We start from the raw sequence: 17006 nt of genomic DNA on the forward strand, positions 1-17006 counted from the left end.
GGGTACAGAGCTACAGCAGCAAGATTCACTGCTACAAAAAGGAAAAAAATACAGATCCTACCAAATGAAACCAAAGTTGCACTAGGGAGTAACAATAAAAGTCCAGCTCTAAGAAAAGCATAACACTATGATGTAGTAAACCACAGTAAATGGGTCTGGAATTAATCCAACAACAGCACTGTAAAAGGTGAAAACAGTCACCAGACGTCCAACCGTTAAATTAAACTGTTTATTGATAAAAATACAAATGCAAAACGCTTAATGAATCACCGTGTTTTTCATCTCATAATACAGACAAGGTTTTTTTTTTTTTTTGGCTGATGAAGTCTGTATTGTGAGATGAAAAACGCGGTGATTCGTTATGCATTTTGCGTTTGTATTTTTATCAATAAACAGTTTAATTTAACGGTCGGATGTCTGGTGACTGTTTTTGCCTCTTACAGTGCTGTTGTTGGATTATTTAGTTATCTTTGGCACTGGTACCTCCTTTGTTCGGTTATAGGTCTGAAAATGGACTAAGATTGGTACTATAAATAAGAAAAAAATAGAGACCTAGTAAAAGGAGGAGGGTGTGACAGAGAAGTGAAAGAAAGCAAACTAATGTACTTGATACTTACATCAAAGAAAGCCTTTTCATCCACATTTTTTGGTGCTCCCATGGTAGGGGCTGCAGGAGTGACAGATTCCACCTCAGCCAGATCAATGGTCCCCTTGCACTCTGTGTCAGTCCTGTAATCGTAGTACCTCAGCTAATGAAAACAGAACAATAAAGGCGACTGTCAGTCCAAACAATACAGCACAATATTTCACAATAACCATGACATACACTTACAGTGTTCTTTTAGTACTACATGCACTTTAGTAAACAACAAACAAAAGTAAGCTGTTAAAACAAAGTTATTCTAAACTTCTGAGAGCATCTTAGCCATCAAGTCTTTAATTATCAATTTGCTACCTCAGTTTAACAGACACAGATGCAGCAGCAAATGTAATATAACCTAGGAGATCTGACAGACCCCAGAAGCACTATAGCTGATGAGGGAATATCCCTTATGAAATCATGACAGTTTTCTGCCAGTGAACACTACTGAAAAGCAGTTGGAAAATGTGAGGAAAAATAAAGGGGAAAACCAATCAGTATTTTTAAAATCATCCAGGGGAAGGTGTGGGGTAACAAGACTCTGGAATTAAACAACTTACCATTAAGGAGGTCTTGGCAAGTTCCAAATATCTGTCTACAATGACTGCTTAGCAGTTATGCAAGGACGGATGGGGTATTTATGTCAGTAAGTCCTGCAGGACAGCCCAGTCAAAACCAGCTCTGGTCTGGGACAGAATGTCTTGGTTCTAATGTCTACTAAAGTTATGGAGCCACTATTGATGGTGTAGACAGATAAAGTCCTGACTATGGCTCAGGTGACCAGAGTTCATTTAGTGGCTTGGGCGCTTGATGATTCTATCAGAGAAGGAAGACTATGCTCCTTCTGGGCAGAGGGTGTGACACAGCCAGCTGCATACTGCAAAGCTCACCTTTCAGGAGGGGCTGGAATGCAAATATGTGGCCTAGGGGCAGGCATTAGGCTCACTAAGTCATTGATGGGTGGTAGCCTTCACAGTGGGATCGTAAGAGTGCACACCCATATGGGAAAGGCACTCTGAACCTCTGAGGTGGTGAGGATTGCTCATCCCCCCTTTCCCAAGAGGTGGCTTAGGTCACAAATGCTCAAAAGCAAAAAGCGCCCTCATGGCTAACTGAATGATGGCCCCTCCCAGACAGTTCTCAAGTTAGCTGAAGGTGAAAGCCCCACACCTTAGGAATGTCAAGAACCTGTCAAGACTGAAGGAAGGCTTGATTGTTGATAGACATGGGGTGAAAAACACCTACAAGAAGAAGCATGATGTGGAGCAGGTCACTGCAGCACCCATTTCCTAGAAATCACTGAGAATCAAGTATCTGAAGCAGTTGCTCACACAGCAGACTGTAAGGCCAAAATGGCTAGTAAAAGCCACCCTCCTTTTTTCACATGAAAAGATTATACGAGTCAATCATGCAGAAATAGCATGTTTGTTAATGGGTTTATCTGCTGTGTTTTGAACAAGGAGAACAAAAGGTTACCAAGTTTGATGAAACAGTTTTACCACAGACAGAGCATCTGAAGTCTTTTCTAACATCCAGTGTAGTCTAAAAGAGGTTCCCCACAAAATTTACTACCAAACTATTTGACAAACTGATGCCCTGAGTCAGCATAAATCAAAACATCAACTTAAGAGGCAAACTGTCTGTATGAAACATCACAGGACCCACAATTCAGAAATCCTACAGGACTGAATTATTAACTGTAAATTCACCCCAGGGGTTCCAGCTATGTCCCTCTTGGACAGGTGTGATGGGTGCTGATCATGGAAATAAGGGTAAAACTTGGCTAGGCTTGTAAGGGCCCTAGTGTCATTAGCCTAGTAACCTCCTATGTTGCAGTGACAGCCACAAGACATAAGGTCTTCCAGGACAGAAACCAATTTTACAAATGGCAAAGTCTCAAAGCTGGAAGACTTTAAGATTCAAAGATGAAATTCAAGTGTCAAGCTGGGAAAATATGTGACAAAGAGACATAGGCATATCCATTAAGAAGATGTACACTTTATCTGCTTAAGCCACTGGTCTCCTATCAATGAGTGTAGGCCAGTTTGCTAACAGTCACATCACTGAAAGCAAATTCATCAAATTCACATATACAAAAGGTACTAAGACTGAATTTGTCAAAAAGACACCCGACAGAAATGAAGAAATCATCACCAAAAAATAAAAGTTAAATTAATTACAACCTGAAACACATTCTTCTACCCTTCCTAGCCAGCCCTAGAACAACCAAGTGTTGACCAAGACTTGACCCAATAATGGTTATGGAGAGGTGAATTTAAACCAAAAGATGAAAGACTAGCAGTGATGGCCTAAGACAGTGGGCTACATACATGCTGCTTTACAAAGTCTATAGAAAAAGTGGGAGAAACAGAAATACAGGTTCTGTAAAACAGAACTGGAAACAGTTGCATCTCATTGCCAGGAGTGATATGCTCATGGCTGAGGGTCTTTACACTGAAAGGCACAATAATGTGGGAAGACTACTGCACTAGGGATTGTGCAAATACTACAATACAGAAGTAGCTAGGAAGCACTGGAAACATAAACCACACAGCATTATTGACAATGACGACATTCTTATTACATGGGACCATCCAATACCAATACTTCAAAAATAGATGCAAGTGAACCAGACACAGTAGTCCATGAAAAAAAGTCAAAAGAAGAATTTATCATTGAAATTGCTATATACAGTGATTATAGTGTCTTACGTATTGTGAGACACAAAGTTATCATACCGTGACTTAGGAATCGAGTCCATTATTGTCACAGTATTGGAAACCCAAGACAGAAGTCACCAAAGGACAATGAGACTGAGTTTTGATCTTTTCTCCCTGAACTCTACGATAAGACATGGAGTCAGAGCGAACAGGGGAATTCTTGACAGAGACCTTCTGCATGCTGAGAGAAAAAGGAAGCATCCACAAGCACCTCCCCCTTACCCTGCAGAGGCTGACTAGAAGAGGGGTAGTACCACTCTTTCCAGAGTGGCAAACAGGTTAGTTAATCCTTGGAGTGCTCCACTTCTGGAGTGTGAAGTTAAATTTAAAGGTGTAATTTCAGACCCTGATAGGAAGCAGTTCTCAGAGTACCACAGCGCTCTAATATCATGTGATGTGACGTGATTTTATAAATACATTGCAGAAGTACAGAGAATGGGTTCACTACAGATGCGAGACTCAAGCACTTGAAAACTCCTGTCATGAAGCCAAGGGATTCAAACTCCCTGTAGCTCAGTTTGGCTACTGCTTATATTCAAACTTGAACATGATTTCAGGCAAACAGCTGTGAGGAAGGGGTGGAGGTTGGATTAGGAAGCCAGGGAGGGACTTTGGAGTTAGGGAGCTGGAAGGGAATTTTTGACTTAAGGAAGGGTTGGAGGTTTAGGTTTAGCAAGTGGGAAAGGAGTTTTCGGGTGAGGAAGTGACCAGGGAAAAGGACAGAGGAGTCGGGTTGGGAACTGGGGGGGAATTTCAGGTTCAAGGTTTAGGTTCTGGTAGGACTATCTAATCTATAGGTTTGGTACTAGGAGGGTTATTTACATACAGGACATCAGGCTACTGGGAATTAGACCACTTGCTTTTTCGTGCAAGTGGCAGTACGCAGGTGTACCACTAACAAGCAAGCAAGCATCTGTAGTAGATCCTTTCAGAATGCATGAACAACTGATAGACATGAGGCTACATAAAGAGGAAAAAAATATTTACAACTGTGAGATGTCAGAATTCTTAATTAAATCCTGTCAAACATCCTAAGCAGGTGTGTTTAACTTTTGAGTTATGACAGAAAATGCAGATTACTGGAAACCTATGTTGAAATACACTTTTTTCATGTCTAAATGGAATGACATGGAAATGTATACAATGCAGAGAAAATAGCAGGCCTAAACATAATAGAGGAAAGTCTGGATTTTATGTGATCAGTTCTGAAACTATATTATTGTTGTAATTGTTATACGATGAAGTAATACGTATCCAAAAGTTAAATGGGTTTCTCAAAAATGTGGCTTTATATCTGCCTAGATGCAACTAGCTCAAATTTGAAATATTTTCAGGGTTTACAGACATGTAATTACTTCTTAACACTGAATTTGTCAACTATTAAAATGCACTGCCAGAAGCAGCATAAACTATTGTACGATAGTGTCTTATTATTCATTCTCAAATGCTGTGGTAAGCAAAAGTGCTGTCAAGGGCTGGTAATGTTTAACAACTCAATACCTGCAAGGTCACAAATTACATTTCTGTGAAAAGTATAGACAAAAAAAGAACACATTCTGTAAGCTTGATTTGATTTAAAATAGAATGAAAGACAGCTACAGCATAAAAATGTAAGAGAAACTATGCTGAAAGCATAAAAATGGATCACTGTTTTCTTAAGGGAAATAATGCTTAAATGAAACTATGAAAAAATGGTTATAACAAAATTTCCTTGGCAAACAGTAGTCAACCCATGATAAGAGCTGTGTTATAAAATGAGCATTTACTGTACTTGCAGTTGCATTGTCTAAAAAATCTCCCTAACCCACAGTATTTTGCAATAAAGCTCACTTGTGAATCTCATTCACATAATGAGGGAATGAAGCAAATTATTCCTTAACATCAGGCATGGTCTCTAAATCTACAACTTCAGGATCTGAACAGTGGCCTGGCACGCATCATCCACCAGCTCAATCACTTTCATGGGGATGTGGGATCACAGAGAAAGTGAAGCTCCTGTCCATGGTCCAATACCTGAAAAGCATTAGCTCCCTGGAAAGATGTACAAAATTCTTTGTCCCCATGCTTCTTTAGGTTACACACAATGTGCTTGGCTGTCCAAATGGATGACGACAGATCATGAAAAGTTTTTTTTTTTTTTTTTTTTTTTTTACGTCCACTAGGGTCAAGAGCACTGCACATAGCTCCAAATGAATGATGCTATACATCCTGTACACCAGGAATCACATTCTCTACTCTATATGGGAGTGTAAGAAAACTCTCTAGCCTACAAGTGAAGCAACCAACATGAAAATCCACTATGGGTTTGGCTGCAGTAAAGACTCAAGATTTTTCATGTGGATCTCCATCATGCCAAGGGGCTGTTACAAAAAAGCAGGGTCATTACTATATTATAGTTCTGGTGTATTGCAACACCTGCATCCTCAAGGTTGCAAATGGCACCATAAAAATGTTGGGTGCCAATAAGCACAGGAGGGTCCAAGGCTTGTTGCTGTACTGTGTTTATCTCTAGCATGTCAAAGCCATGACCCACTGGGCCCTCTCCAGGGGCAGAAAAAGCCAACACTGCAGCATGTCCAATTCTGCCCAATAAAGGGCTTCCTCTGAGAAAGCACTAGAAAGGTTGACTTACAGATTATGGTCACCCCATGTGGAATACGACAAAGGAAATATGCAAAGGACATCTGCATCCAGAGTGGTCACCCCATGTGGAATACGACAAAAGACATCTGCATCCAGTGTCTCTGTAGATGGGGCTATCAGAAGCTGTCTGTCCAGCCATCCAGATACAGTAAAACCAATGATCCCTCTCCTTCAAGTATTTGGTCAAGACAGCTGACACCCTAGTGAGTGCTTTCTATGCTGAAGAAACCTAAATGACCATCTGTACTGCAAATGATACCCATCCAAAGCATTCTGTGAAACTCTCCTGGGTGGACCCCAAAACTGAATACCAAAAGGTATATATCATAGCCAATGACACCACCGAGCCACCCTGCAACAGCAAGATCCTATGTATGGTGACCATCATGTTGCTCGTCCAGTCAGGGTAAAACAATCAGTTGTGGGTTTGGTTCAAGCAGCTTTATTACACACAAACACATCTGGATTAAGGCTTAGTAACTTAAATTTAAATAAACTTATAAACAAACTGACTACTACACTCATACATGTTAACACTCTGGCTGTTCTCTCAAAATGGCACTGCTGCCTGCACGTGCTCACTATATATATGCACGGTCTTGCACTTGGAAATGCTTCTTAAAGTTACAACACACACACACTGTTCTACATCATCCCTCTTTGAGAAACAGATCATAACCAAATCAATTTCCTATGGTTTCTCCTGCTAGTCTTGTTGATATGGGCATCCTGAGACAGTGTAGCGACTGCCTCATGTACACGTACAACCCTCTTCTTCTACCACTTAGGAACACAATATGTGAGAGATGCAATTACATTAAGAACCCAGAATCCTTACTGTCTCAATCACAAGCCAGTACATCTGGCACTGAGAAGGCTGTCTGCACAAGCACCACACCTCTACGACCACCCATATCTGTACAGTACATTCCTACATATGTGGAGGTTCTCAACAAAAACATACCTAAACAAAAGAGACCTCCGAGGCAAAAGCACACATGCACATCACAGCCCACCGCATCAAGCACCACACACAGTATACATACCTGTGTCTCACAGTCTCTAAGGCCCAGCCACAAACCCAACATACTAGTAATAGGAGACTCTAGTGTGAGACACACAGATGTGCCCCTCACCAGGCTAGACAAGTAGAAATTCAAGGTAAGTTGCTTATCAGGTGCTAGAATCTGCCATATCACTCACACACTCAAATCTCTCAACAGGTACTGTTATGACTCATAGTCCATGTTGGTGTGAATGACTTGAGATGTACCTCTCTGGATTATATGAAGAGAGACATGATTGAGCTGGCTGAATACGTGTTCCACGCAGGTATGTCCCCAGCCTTAAACAGCATCCTACCATCACCCAGAATGATGTTTTAGTACAAACAGAAAATGATTGACTTTAACAACTGGCTTAGTTTCTGGTGTCATTCCAAGGGGATCCAGTACCTGACAGCCTGGGAGGACATGACTGACAAACCACGATGCTTTGCCAGAGATGGTCTTCATCTGTCTCTCCTGGGCTTCGGGCAAAGGCTCTTGCCTTCCCATAGTGCCTAGACATGAGGACAAAATTTTCACTGCAAGCATTCCTTGCCCTAGAAGATGCTGATATTTGTGCAGTCACTGAAATCTGGTTCAAAGCTGTGGAGAGCACCCCCAGCCTTACCAAGCTGCTTATCCTATCATACTTTCAGACCCTAAACAGAGGGCTACAAAGCTAAAGGAGGTGGAGTTTCAATATTTATCAAAGACATACACACCTCCAGGCTGGTCAAACAGTACGACACACAGGAGACACTCCAGGAGCTGTTGACTATTGACAAATCACCTATTCAAATCACAGCTACAGACCCCCAAACATAACTCAGGAGGCCCACTCCAACTACATGGACTTACTTGAATTCATCAAGATTCAACCCTCTACCCTGATCCTGGGTGACTTTAACTACCTAACCATAGAGTGGAAGACCTATTCTAGCTCAAACACAAACGCCCAGAGATTCCTCAACTTCGTCAATGCCAATGCATTAGATCAGCTGGTCGACACCTCACAAGAGGTAAAAATATCCTGGACCCGAGTAGCATGAATAGCCACTGTAGCACCCCAACAGTGTCATCCTCCTTGGTAAGATCCAACCATAAAGCAATCATTTTCAAAGTCACCATTTCCCCTGACCCCCCACCCCCACCCCCACCCCCGCCAGGGTTGAACAAAAAAAACTTTTCCAAAGCTGACTACAACCTCCTGAGAGCAGGTATAAGCAGCTTCACAGCCACCATCCTTTCAGTTGAATCAAGCACTAATGTCCAAGCCTACACCAAAAAACTATATGAGCACCTATATAGCTGCATGCTCTCAGCAATATCTGACAGGACCAAATCATCTTCCTCAAGAAAGAGTAAACCTGTCTGGTGGACAGCAGCAATAAACTAACTCTATAATAAAAGGAAAAAATTGCTGTCCAGGACCAAGAAGGAGCAGGTGCTAAGTTGGAAGTAATCTCTCCATTGTCTGTACAAACAAATAAGGTCACTGGTGAAATCCTCTAAGGCTAACTTTGAGTCCAAATTGGCCACATCCACTAAGAAAATCAGAAAGCCTTCTTCACATACATCCACAATCTCAAAGGTAACTCCCAAATCTGCTCTGAATTGGTGGTTAAGAATACCACATACACAAAAGCCATAGGTATAGCCAACCTGCTGGCAGACAAGTTCAGTGAAAACTTCACTCCCTGTCCTCTCATCAGTAAACCAGGACATCCCCAGCACCTGCCCCCCTCCCCCCATCACCAGGGAGAAGATTATTTATACCCTTTTAAAGGCAAAAAATACAGCATCCATGGGACCAGACAACATCCCTGGCTGTGTCCTACATGAACTCAGGCAAGAGCTCTCAGCATCACTAGGCACCTTATTCAACCAAAGCCCATGCACCGAGCTTCATCCCAGCAGAATGGAGGACAGCCGCTATCATCCCTCTGCACAAAGTTGGAACGTCCACCAAACCCAGGCAATTATAGGCCAATCAGCCTAACTAGCCTGATCTGCAAGCCCATGGAACGCATTATCATGGACCTTATAAACAAGGACATTGGCAACCTCCAAATGCTTGATCCCACACAGTTTGGTTTTGTCAAAGGGAGATTATGCCTGTTAAACTTGGTCGTCTTCTTCGAAACAGACACCAAAGCCATGGATGAGGGCAAGACAGTGCACACCGTCTACCTTGACCTAGCCAAAGCCTTCAACACTATTCCCCACTCGGGCATAATAGATAAAGTCTCCCAGCTAGGCATCAACAGTCAAAATAGGGGAAGCCACCTCTAGTAGCAGACCCATAACATTGGCATACCCCAAGGATCAGTCTTGGGACCTCTACAGCTTGGGATATACTTTTCTGAGGTGCAGGCCAAAACCAGTGGTTGGTGGCTGACCAAGTCTGCAGATGACTGCAAGCTGGGCATCGTCATAAATTTCCTTAATGATGTGAACATCTTCCAAGAAGGCATTAACCATACTAATGACTGGTGCCAGAAGCATGGCCTCAAACTGAATGCCAAGAAATGCATCATTATCCCTTTGGGAAAAATGGTGCCCCTATTAATTATCACATTAATAACAATGTACTAAGCATGCAATCAGTCGTGAGGGACTTGGGCACCCAGGTTGACAGCAACCTGACTTTTGACCACCATGTTGCCTCTGTTGTACAGAAGGCTTTCTACATGGCCCATTTCATAAGTCAGGGTATTTCATCCGGGAACAAGGAGGTCATAACATCCCTGTATTCCTCCTTTATCAGACCCATTATCGAGTACAATGTCCCCTTTGGCATGTACCTTGTCAAGCGCATGCAGCAGTTGGAGAGACCACACAGGTTCCTGACCAGGAAAATCCAGGGTCTCAAACACCTATCCTATACAGATAGGCTAAAAGCCCTGTCCCTCTACTCAGTCTCGTACAGACTGCTCACAGGTGACCTGTGTCTGGCATACAAGGCCATCTCAGACTCAGCCTTGATGGAGTCGCTGCATATCCATAAGTCAAACTCCACTCACGCAACCCACGTGCAAGGTCTCAACCTGGTCTGTGACATTAATAGAACTTGTTGACAGGATAGATTTGTGTCCCAATGACTCCCCCATCTGTGGAATAGACTTCTTTTCCATATCAAGCAGAGTACCTCACTAGAACTCTTTAAGAGGAACCTGGACAACTCGATGGGAAACAGAAAATATACCCCTGGGATCCCACCTATGTCTCTGCTGGACAGGGAAAACAGGTGCTGACTTTGTGGGAACATGGGTGAAATTCTTGGCTAGGCTTATAAGGGCCTCCAGGCCAACAGCCAAGTATCATCCTATGAAGCTATGACAGTATTCACTGACATGCAATTACACAGAAATGAGCCTTTGCCATGCAATTATACAGAACCAATTCTTTGACATTCAATCATACAAAATTAAACACACATAAAACAATCACGTCAAGGTTGCTGTGTATTTTAAAGAAACCACCAAAAAGAATATATAAAATAAAATAACAATGTGACCACTTTCTAAACACTGCTTTATTAAAAGACTTAGCGCTTCAGCCAAAAGCCTTCCACAAGTAAAAAGCACATAACATAGTCATTTCAATTTTATTTTTATTTACCGGGAAAGTCCGACTGGTATGAGGTCCATTTACAGCGGAGGCCCGGGGAGAAAAGCTCCACATCAAACAATATGTGCAGTGGTAATTATACAATCAAAAGATATGTCATACAAGCAATAATAAATTTACAATGGCTTGTTCCAAAGCAAGCTCAATTTACACATAGTAGACCCCGGATGGCAGCATTTGGGAGAGAGAAAAAAAAAACTCCACATTAAACAATAAAATCAAAAGAGACATCACACAAGACATAATAAATTTACAGTGGTTTGTTCCAAGCAAGCTTAATTTACACACAGTAGACCATGTATGGCAGTATTTGAGGAGTTTTTAGTATTGTATTACAGAGACAGTAAGCAGAGAAGAGAAGAAGGTAGGAAGAATTGGAGGAGAGCAGGAAAGCATTTCTGTGATGCAAGGACAGAATCAGGAGTGCAAGAGGTGTGACTTTAGTGACTTTTTGAACAGTGCGATAGATGGTGCTGAAGAGATATTCTGGGGGAGGTTATTCCACTTTCTAGCTATGGTATGAGAAAAAAGAGCTTTCCCTGCAGTATGGTTGACTTTGGATATACAAAGAAGGGTTTTGTTGGACGAGCGGAGAGGACGGTTTGCTGAATATTAGTTTAGTAGTTGATTTAGGGGTGGAGTCTTGTGGGGATTCTTTAGGATGTTGAAGGTGAGCACTAGTTGGTGGTAACTAATTAATTGAGGGAGTTCTAACCACTGTAGTTCCTTTAGGAAAAGGCAGTGATGGCTTCTAAAAGTAGAGTTATAGGCGGATTCTGCAATCTGGGGTGGTGCTGCGGTAGCGTTGTCGCCTCACAGTAAGACGTTGTCCTGTTCGATTCTCAGCTAGAGCGTCTTCTGTGCAGAGACATGCGTGAATGGGCGTACCTTCGTTGAAGGTTGTGCGTCAGGGCTGGCAACTCAGCATGTGAAAATCTACTGCCAATCATTAGCGGACCGGAGTTCTGCTGTGGTGACCCCTTACCAGGAAAAGCTGAAAGAAACAACATTGTAGCATGATTCTAGTTTGTCTAAGTCTGTTTTCCTGATGTGGGTTAGGATTGGTGATGTATACATTAGGGTAGACAAAAGGTGGGTTTGGGCTAGGGTGACTCGTGCTTGGTCTGATAAGAAGTTTTTGCGTTTGTATAAAGTTCCTCATTTTTTATGTACCTTTTTAATGGTTTTAGAGATGTGGACATCAAAGTGAAGATTTGTATCTATTTCAACACCAAGGAGCTTAGTATGGGGGGAGGGAGAGATTGTGGTGCTGTTTTTGGAGGCGATAGTGAAGGAAGGAGGTGTGGTTCTGGATTTGTTGGCGGTGAACAGAAGTAATTTGGTCTTGTTGGGTTTTAGAATCAGTTGAATGTCAGTAATCCATTTTTCCACGGAGCTGAAGGATTCTTGGGTAAGTTTTTGAAGAGTAGTTAGGGATGGGGCTGAGCAGATTAGGGTGGAGTCATCTGCGTACTGTATAAGTGATGCATGCAGGGTGGAGGCATGTAGTTTGCTGGTAAAAAATGGTGAATAGTAGAGGCCCTAGTATTGAGCCTTGTGGAACACCTATGGTAGCTGGTAGTAGAGGTGATAGGAAACAATCAGTCAAATAGCAAGATATACTATCAGAGAGATAGTTTTTGAACCAAGCAGTAGTGGAGGGGGCAAAGGACATGGAGGATAGAGTGTCTTAAAAGTAGGTTATGAGAGACCATGTCAAAAGCCTTAGAGAGGTATAAGAATATGGCTGATACGAAGTTGTTGTTGTTTCTAAGTTGGTTAACCTGGTTAGTAAAAGAGAGAAGAGCAGTAGTACTACGGTTTGGGCGGAAGCCATGCTGTGTGAAGGAGAGGAGATTATATGAGGTTAAGAAGTGCATCACTTGGGTGTGAATACATTTCTCAAGGAGTTTGGAAAGGGGGGATAGGATAGCAATGGGGTGGTAGTTTGACAGCTCATAGGAGTTGTTGCCTTTGTGTAGGGGAATAATATAGGACACTTTCCATAGTTGGGGGGTGTAAGCTTCTTGTATGGAGCAGTTTATAAGAATTGAGACAGGGTAGGCTAGGGACTCTACAGCTAATTTTAGGAAATTAATGGGTAAACCATCTGCTGCGAGAGTGGTAGGTTTTAGTTTTGAGAGTAGTTTTTTAACTGCGGAGGTTGGTACAGGTGACTGTATAAAGGAAGGTATATTATTGTGATCTATAGTGGGGGTGAATATAGAGTTATTGTTAGATAGCTGGGTAGATAATGACAGAACAGATTCTGTGAAGTGATAGTTAAACTGAGAAGCTATGCTGTCATTATTACTGTTGGGAGCTGGGGTGGTAGTTTTGCCGGGTTTCAGAAGGGAATTGATAGCTTGCCAGAACTTTTAGGGTTTTTTGGAATGTTTGTTTTGGATACCTAGGAAGCAGCTTTGTTTATCCATTTTTGTTTGTTTTTTTGGCCTGATTCCGAAGTTGTCGATATTTTTGTCTATTTTGGCTAGTGTTATTTTTTTTTCCAGACCTTCCAGGCATTGTCTCTTGCTTTTTAGTAAGGCTTTTGTGGTCCTATTCAGCCATGGGGCATAATGGGAGCTACTGTATTTAGAACATTCATAAAAGTATTACTGAAAAGCTCAACTGCCTGGTCTAATGCTAGATAGTTTGTAGTGGGTGCCAGTTACATTGTTGTAACATGCTGTTAAGAATTTGTGGATTTATCTTGTGTTAACCCTAGTTTCCTTATACAATATGGGTTTGGGTATGTTTACCTGTTTACGAAGGAGGAATGTGGGGCAGTGGTCACTCAGGTAGGCAGCCCACATGATAATTTTCCTTGGGGAAATTAACTAAAGTCCAAACGAGGATTGAATGTTTTTTGGATTTTTTGTCAACTCTGGTGGGTTCTTGGATTAATTGTGAGAATCCAAATAAGTTAATATGGTTTGAGGGATTGTTGGAGTTGCAGGCTAACCAGACTAAGTTTAGGTCGCCTAACAGGATAGTTTCTTGGGGCAGGTTGATTGTAGCCCATTGTAGGATTTCCTCTATTATAGGGAGTTATTTCCTGGAGGAATATAACTGCAGAGGATGTTCATAGCAGGATGGTTTCTTGGGGCAGGTTGATTGTAGCCCATTGTAACATCTCCTCTATTATAGGGAGTTATTTCCTGTAGGAATATAACTGCAGAGGATGTTGATAGCAGGATAGTTTCTTGGGGCAGGCTGATTGTAGCCCATTGGAAGATTTCCTCTATTATAGGCGAGTTATTTCCTGGAGGAATATAACTGCAGAGGATGTTGATAGCAGGATAGTTTCTTGGGGCAGGTTGATTGTAGCCCATTGTAGGATTTCCTCTATTACAGGTGAGTTATTTCCTGGAGGAATATAACTGCAGAGGATGTTGATAGCAGGATGGTTTCTTGGGGCAGGTTGATTGTAGCCCATTGTAAGATTTCCTCTATTATAGGAGAGTTATTCCCTGGAGGAATATAACTGCAGAGGATGTTGATAGCAGGATAGTTTCTTGGGGTAGGTTGATTGTGGCCCATTGTAAGATTTCCCCTATTATAGGAGAGTTATTCCATGGAGGAATATAACTGCAGAGGATGTTGCTAGCAGGATGGTTTCTTGGGGTAGGCTGATTGTAGCCCATTGTAAGATTTCCTCTATTATAGGAGAGTCATTTCCTGGAGGAATATAACTGCAGAGGATGTTGATAGCAGGATAGTTTCTTGGGGCAGGTTGATTGTAGCCCATTGTAGGATTGCCTCTATTATAGGGAGTTATTTCCTGGAGGGATATAACTGCAGAGGATGTTGATAGCAGGATAGTTTCTTGGGGCAGGCTGATTGTAGCCCATTGTAAGATTTCCTCTATTATAAGCGAGTTATTTCCTGGAGGAATATAACTGCAGAGGATGTTGATAGCAGGATGGTTTCTTGGGGTAGGTTGATTGTGGTCCATTGTAAGATTTCTTCTATTATAGGAGAGTTATTTCCTGGAGGGATATAACTGCAGAGGATGTTGATAGCAGGATGGTTTCTTGGGGTAGGTTGATTGTAGCCCATTGTAAGATTTATTCTATTATAGGAGAGTTATTTCCTGGAGGGATATAACTGCAGAGGATGTTGATAGCAGGATGGTTTCTTGGGGTAGGTTGATTGTGGTCCATTGTAAGATTTCTTCTATTATAGGAGAGTTATTTCCTGGAGGGATATAACTGCAGAGGATGTTGATAGCAGGATGGTTTCTTGGGGTAGGTTGATTGTGGCCCATTGTAAGATTTATTCTATTATAGGAGAGTTATTTCCTGGAGGGATATAACTACAGAGGATGTTGATTCTCTTTTTGTTTTTGAGGGATAAAAAGGAGCCTAATGTTTTCGCATTCTGAAATCTGGGAAGTGGGGTTTGCAGAGGCTGGAGGTTAAGTGTTTTTTTTAAATAAAATTGCAACTCCCCCTCCCTTTTTGGCATCCCTGTCGTGTCTTAGGATGTTATAACCTGGGGGGAGAATTTCTTCGTTTTGGGTGGTGGGTTTTAGCCAGGTCTCAGTAATGGTTAGTATATCTGGGGAGTAGTGGGCTATGAATGCGTGTAGGTCATGTAGTTTGTTGGATATACTTCTTGAGTTTAGGTTAATAATAAGTAGGTCTGATTTCTGTTTGTGAGAGAGAATGTTGTTGCATTGACCTGGGTTGGTGTGCATGTCTCCTGAGATTAGTAGTCATTTTTTAAGGAACAGTTTGAGTTTCATAGCATGTGCTAGGTCTGTATTTACTCTAGATAATGTTTGTCTACTGAGAGGTAGTGTGGTGTGTGTTTTGTATATATAAAATAATGAGCTATCATTAAATAGTGTGGAGCAGGTTATAATATTTTTGTGTGTATGTGTGTGTGAAAGTATGTGTTATGTGGAAGGTATTGTTTAATGGTATGTTAGTGTGTACGGATGTGGTGTAGGCTAGAGTAGTGAGAATTAGTAGTAGTAGTGGTAGTATGCCCTGCATGATTTGTCTAAGCTGTCGCATAGGGGTACTATGTGAGTAAGAGAAATTATTACAAAGGATAACACTAAGTCTTGTGCTCTTTGCTATGAATTGTAGAATAAGCTTTGGAAAAAGGAGGGTTTTACAATTCTAAAGTGTAGCCTAAACACAAAGAGATATCAAACAATAAATTGTTGAACATTTTTAGAAAGTAGTAACTGTACACACATGCGTGCACACAAAGGAAAAAATAAAGAACACACTTCGGAATATCCCCAAAATGTTGTATTGGTTTGATAGATTCAATTAGAAGGTGTGGCCTCAAATTCAAATGACTAATGGCATCCCAGAAAGAAATCTGCATCCATTTCAGAATAAGTGAAAGCGTTTCAGAATGAATGAAAGACTTTATGTAATTTACCAACAAAAGTGTCCCATTTCAATTCACTACAGAGCTCAAAGACAGTTTATACCGCAAAAAACAAAATGTATATTTTTACAACAATATGCTATACACTATTGAGAGCACTGCTTTAAAACAGTTTTTAGATTCAAGCAGTCTATTTCTTGGATTTTGTTGCCTTGGCTTGAGGCTTTGGTATCATGTGATCCATGAGGTACAACAAAGTCAAGGAATTTTGGTGTGTCCTGCTGAATGACTGGCTGATACGGAAAGTTAAAAATCACTTTCACAGTTTACTTCCAATTTTTCAATTGCCTTTATGGTGTTAGTACATTCTCTGCTTTATGTTGCTAGTAGCCATCTTATATTAATTGAATTAGCCTAACTTTCACTTGCTCTGCCATAATTATATGGTGTACAAAAGTCCAGGATTATATGTTTTAGAAGAAAACTAAATAACTGTTAACATTATAGGTACCATTAACGAGACCGGAATCGAATTAACGGGCCATGAAGTCTGAATAAGGTCACTTCAGTTTCACTGCTACCGAAAGCAGCTTTACTTTTTGTAGTAAGACCGTCTGTTAATTGAAGCACATCTTTGGAGGTATCTCTTTTCACTACTCTTTCATTTTCATTCCCACTTGCTTATTCATGCCGGCTTCCAGCCTCATTGCTTAAACCTTTGCATGTCATTTTCATATGATCATCATGCTCCGCATCAAATTTTGTTGAAAAAAACATGTTTTCATTACGCTTTCTTTTAAATATTAAATTTACCCCAATTAAACAATTATTCCATTAAACATATTTCCAGTTACACTCTTTATTACGACCGAATGACTCCAAAGTATATTTTAAAATAAAGTTTTCCTTTTGCAATTATTTAGTCTAAATATCAATACATTCACCTACAAATAAATTAACTTTTTGCGACACACA

At 41.2% G+C, this 17006-nt stretch overlaps 1 protein-coding gene across 1 annotated transcript in view; it reads right to left on the bottom strand.

The window, feature by feature from the left end:
* Window positions 1-17006, bottom strand: part of SBF1 (SET binding factor 1) — a gene marked incomplete in the record, with an annotated part of 3250730 nt that overhangs the window by 54465 nt on the left and 3179259 nt on the right. The window contains 1 exon segment of the mRNA XM_044088658.1: window positions 618-749. Within this exon segment, the coding sequence (XP_043944593.1) occupies window positions 618-749 (132 nt within the window).

Source organism: Protopterus annectens, chromosome 11.part0, assembly GCF_019279795.1.
Source record: "Protopterus annectens isolate FY-2018-M chromosome 11.part0, PAN1.0, whole genome shotgun sequence".
Taxonomy (NCBI): domain Eukaryota; kingdom Metazoa; phylum Chordata; order Ceratodontiformes; family Protopteridae; genus Protopterus; species Protopterus annectens.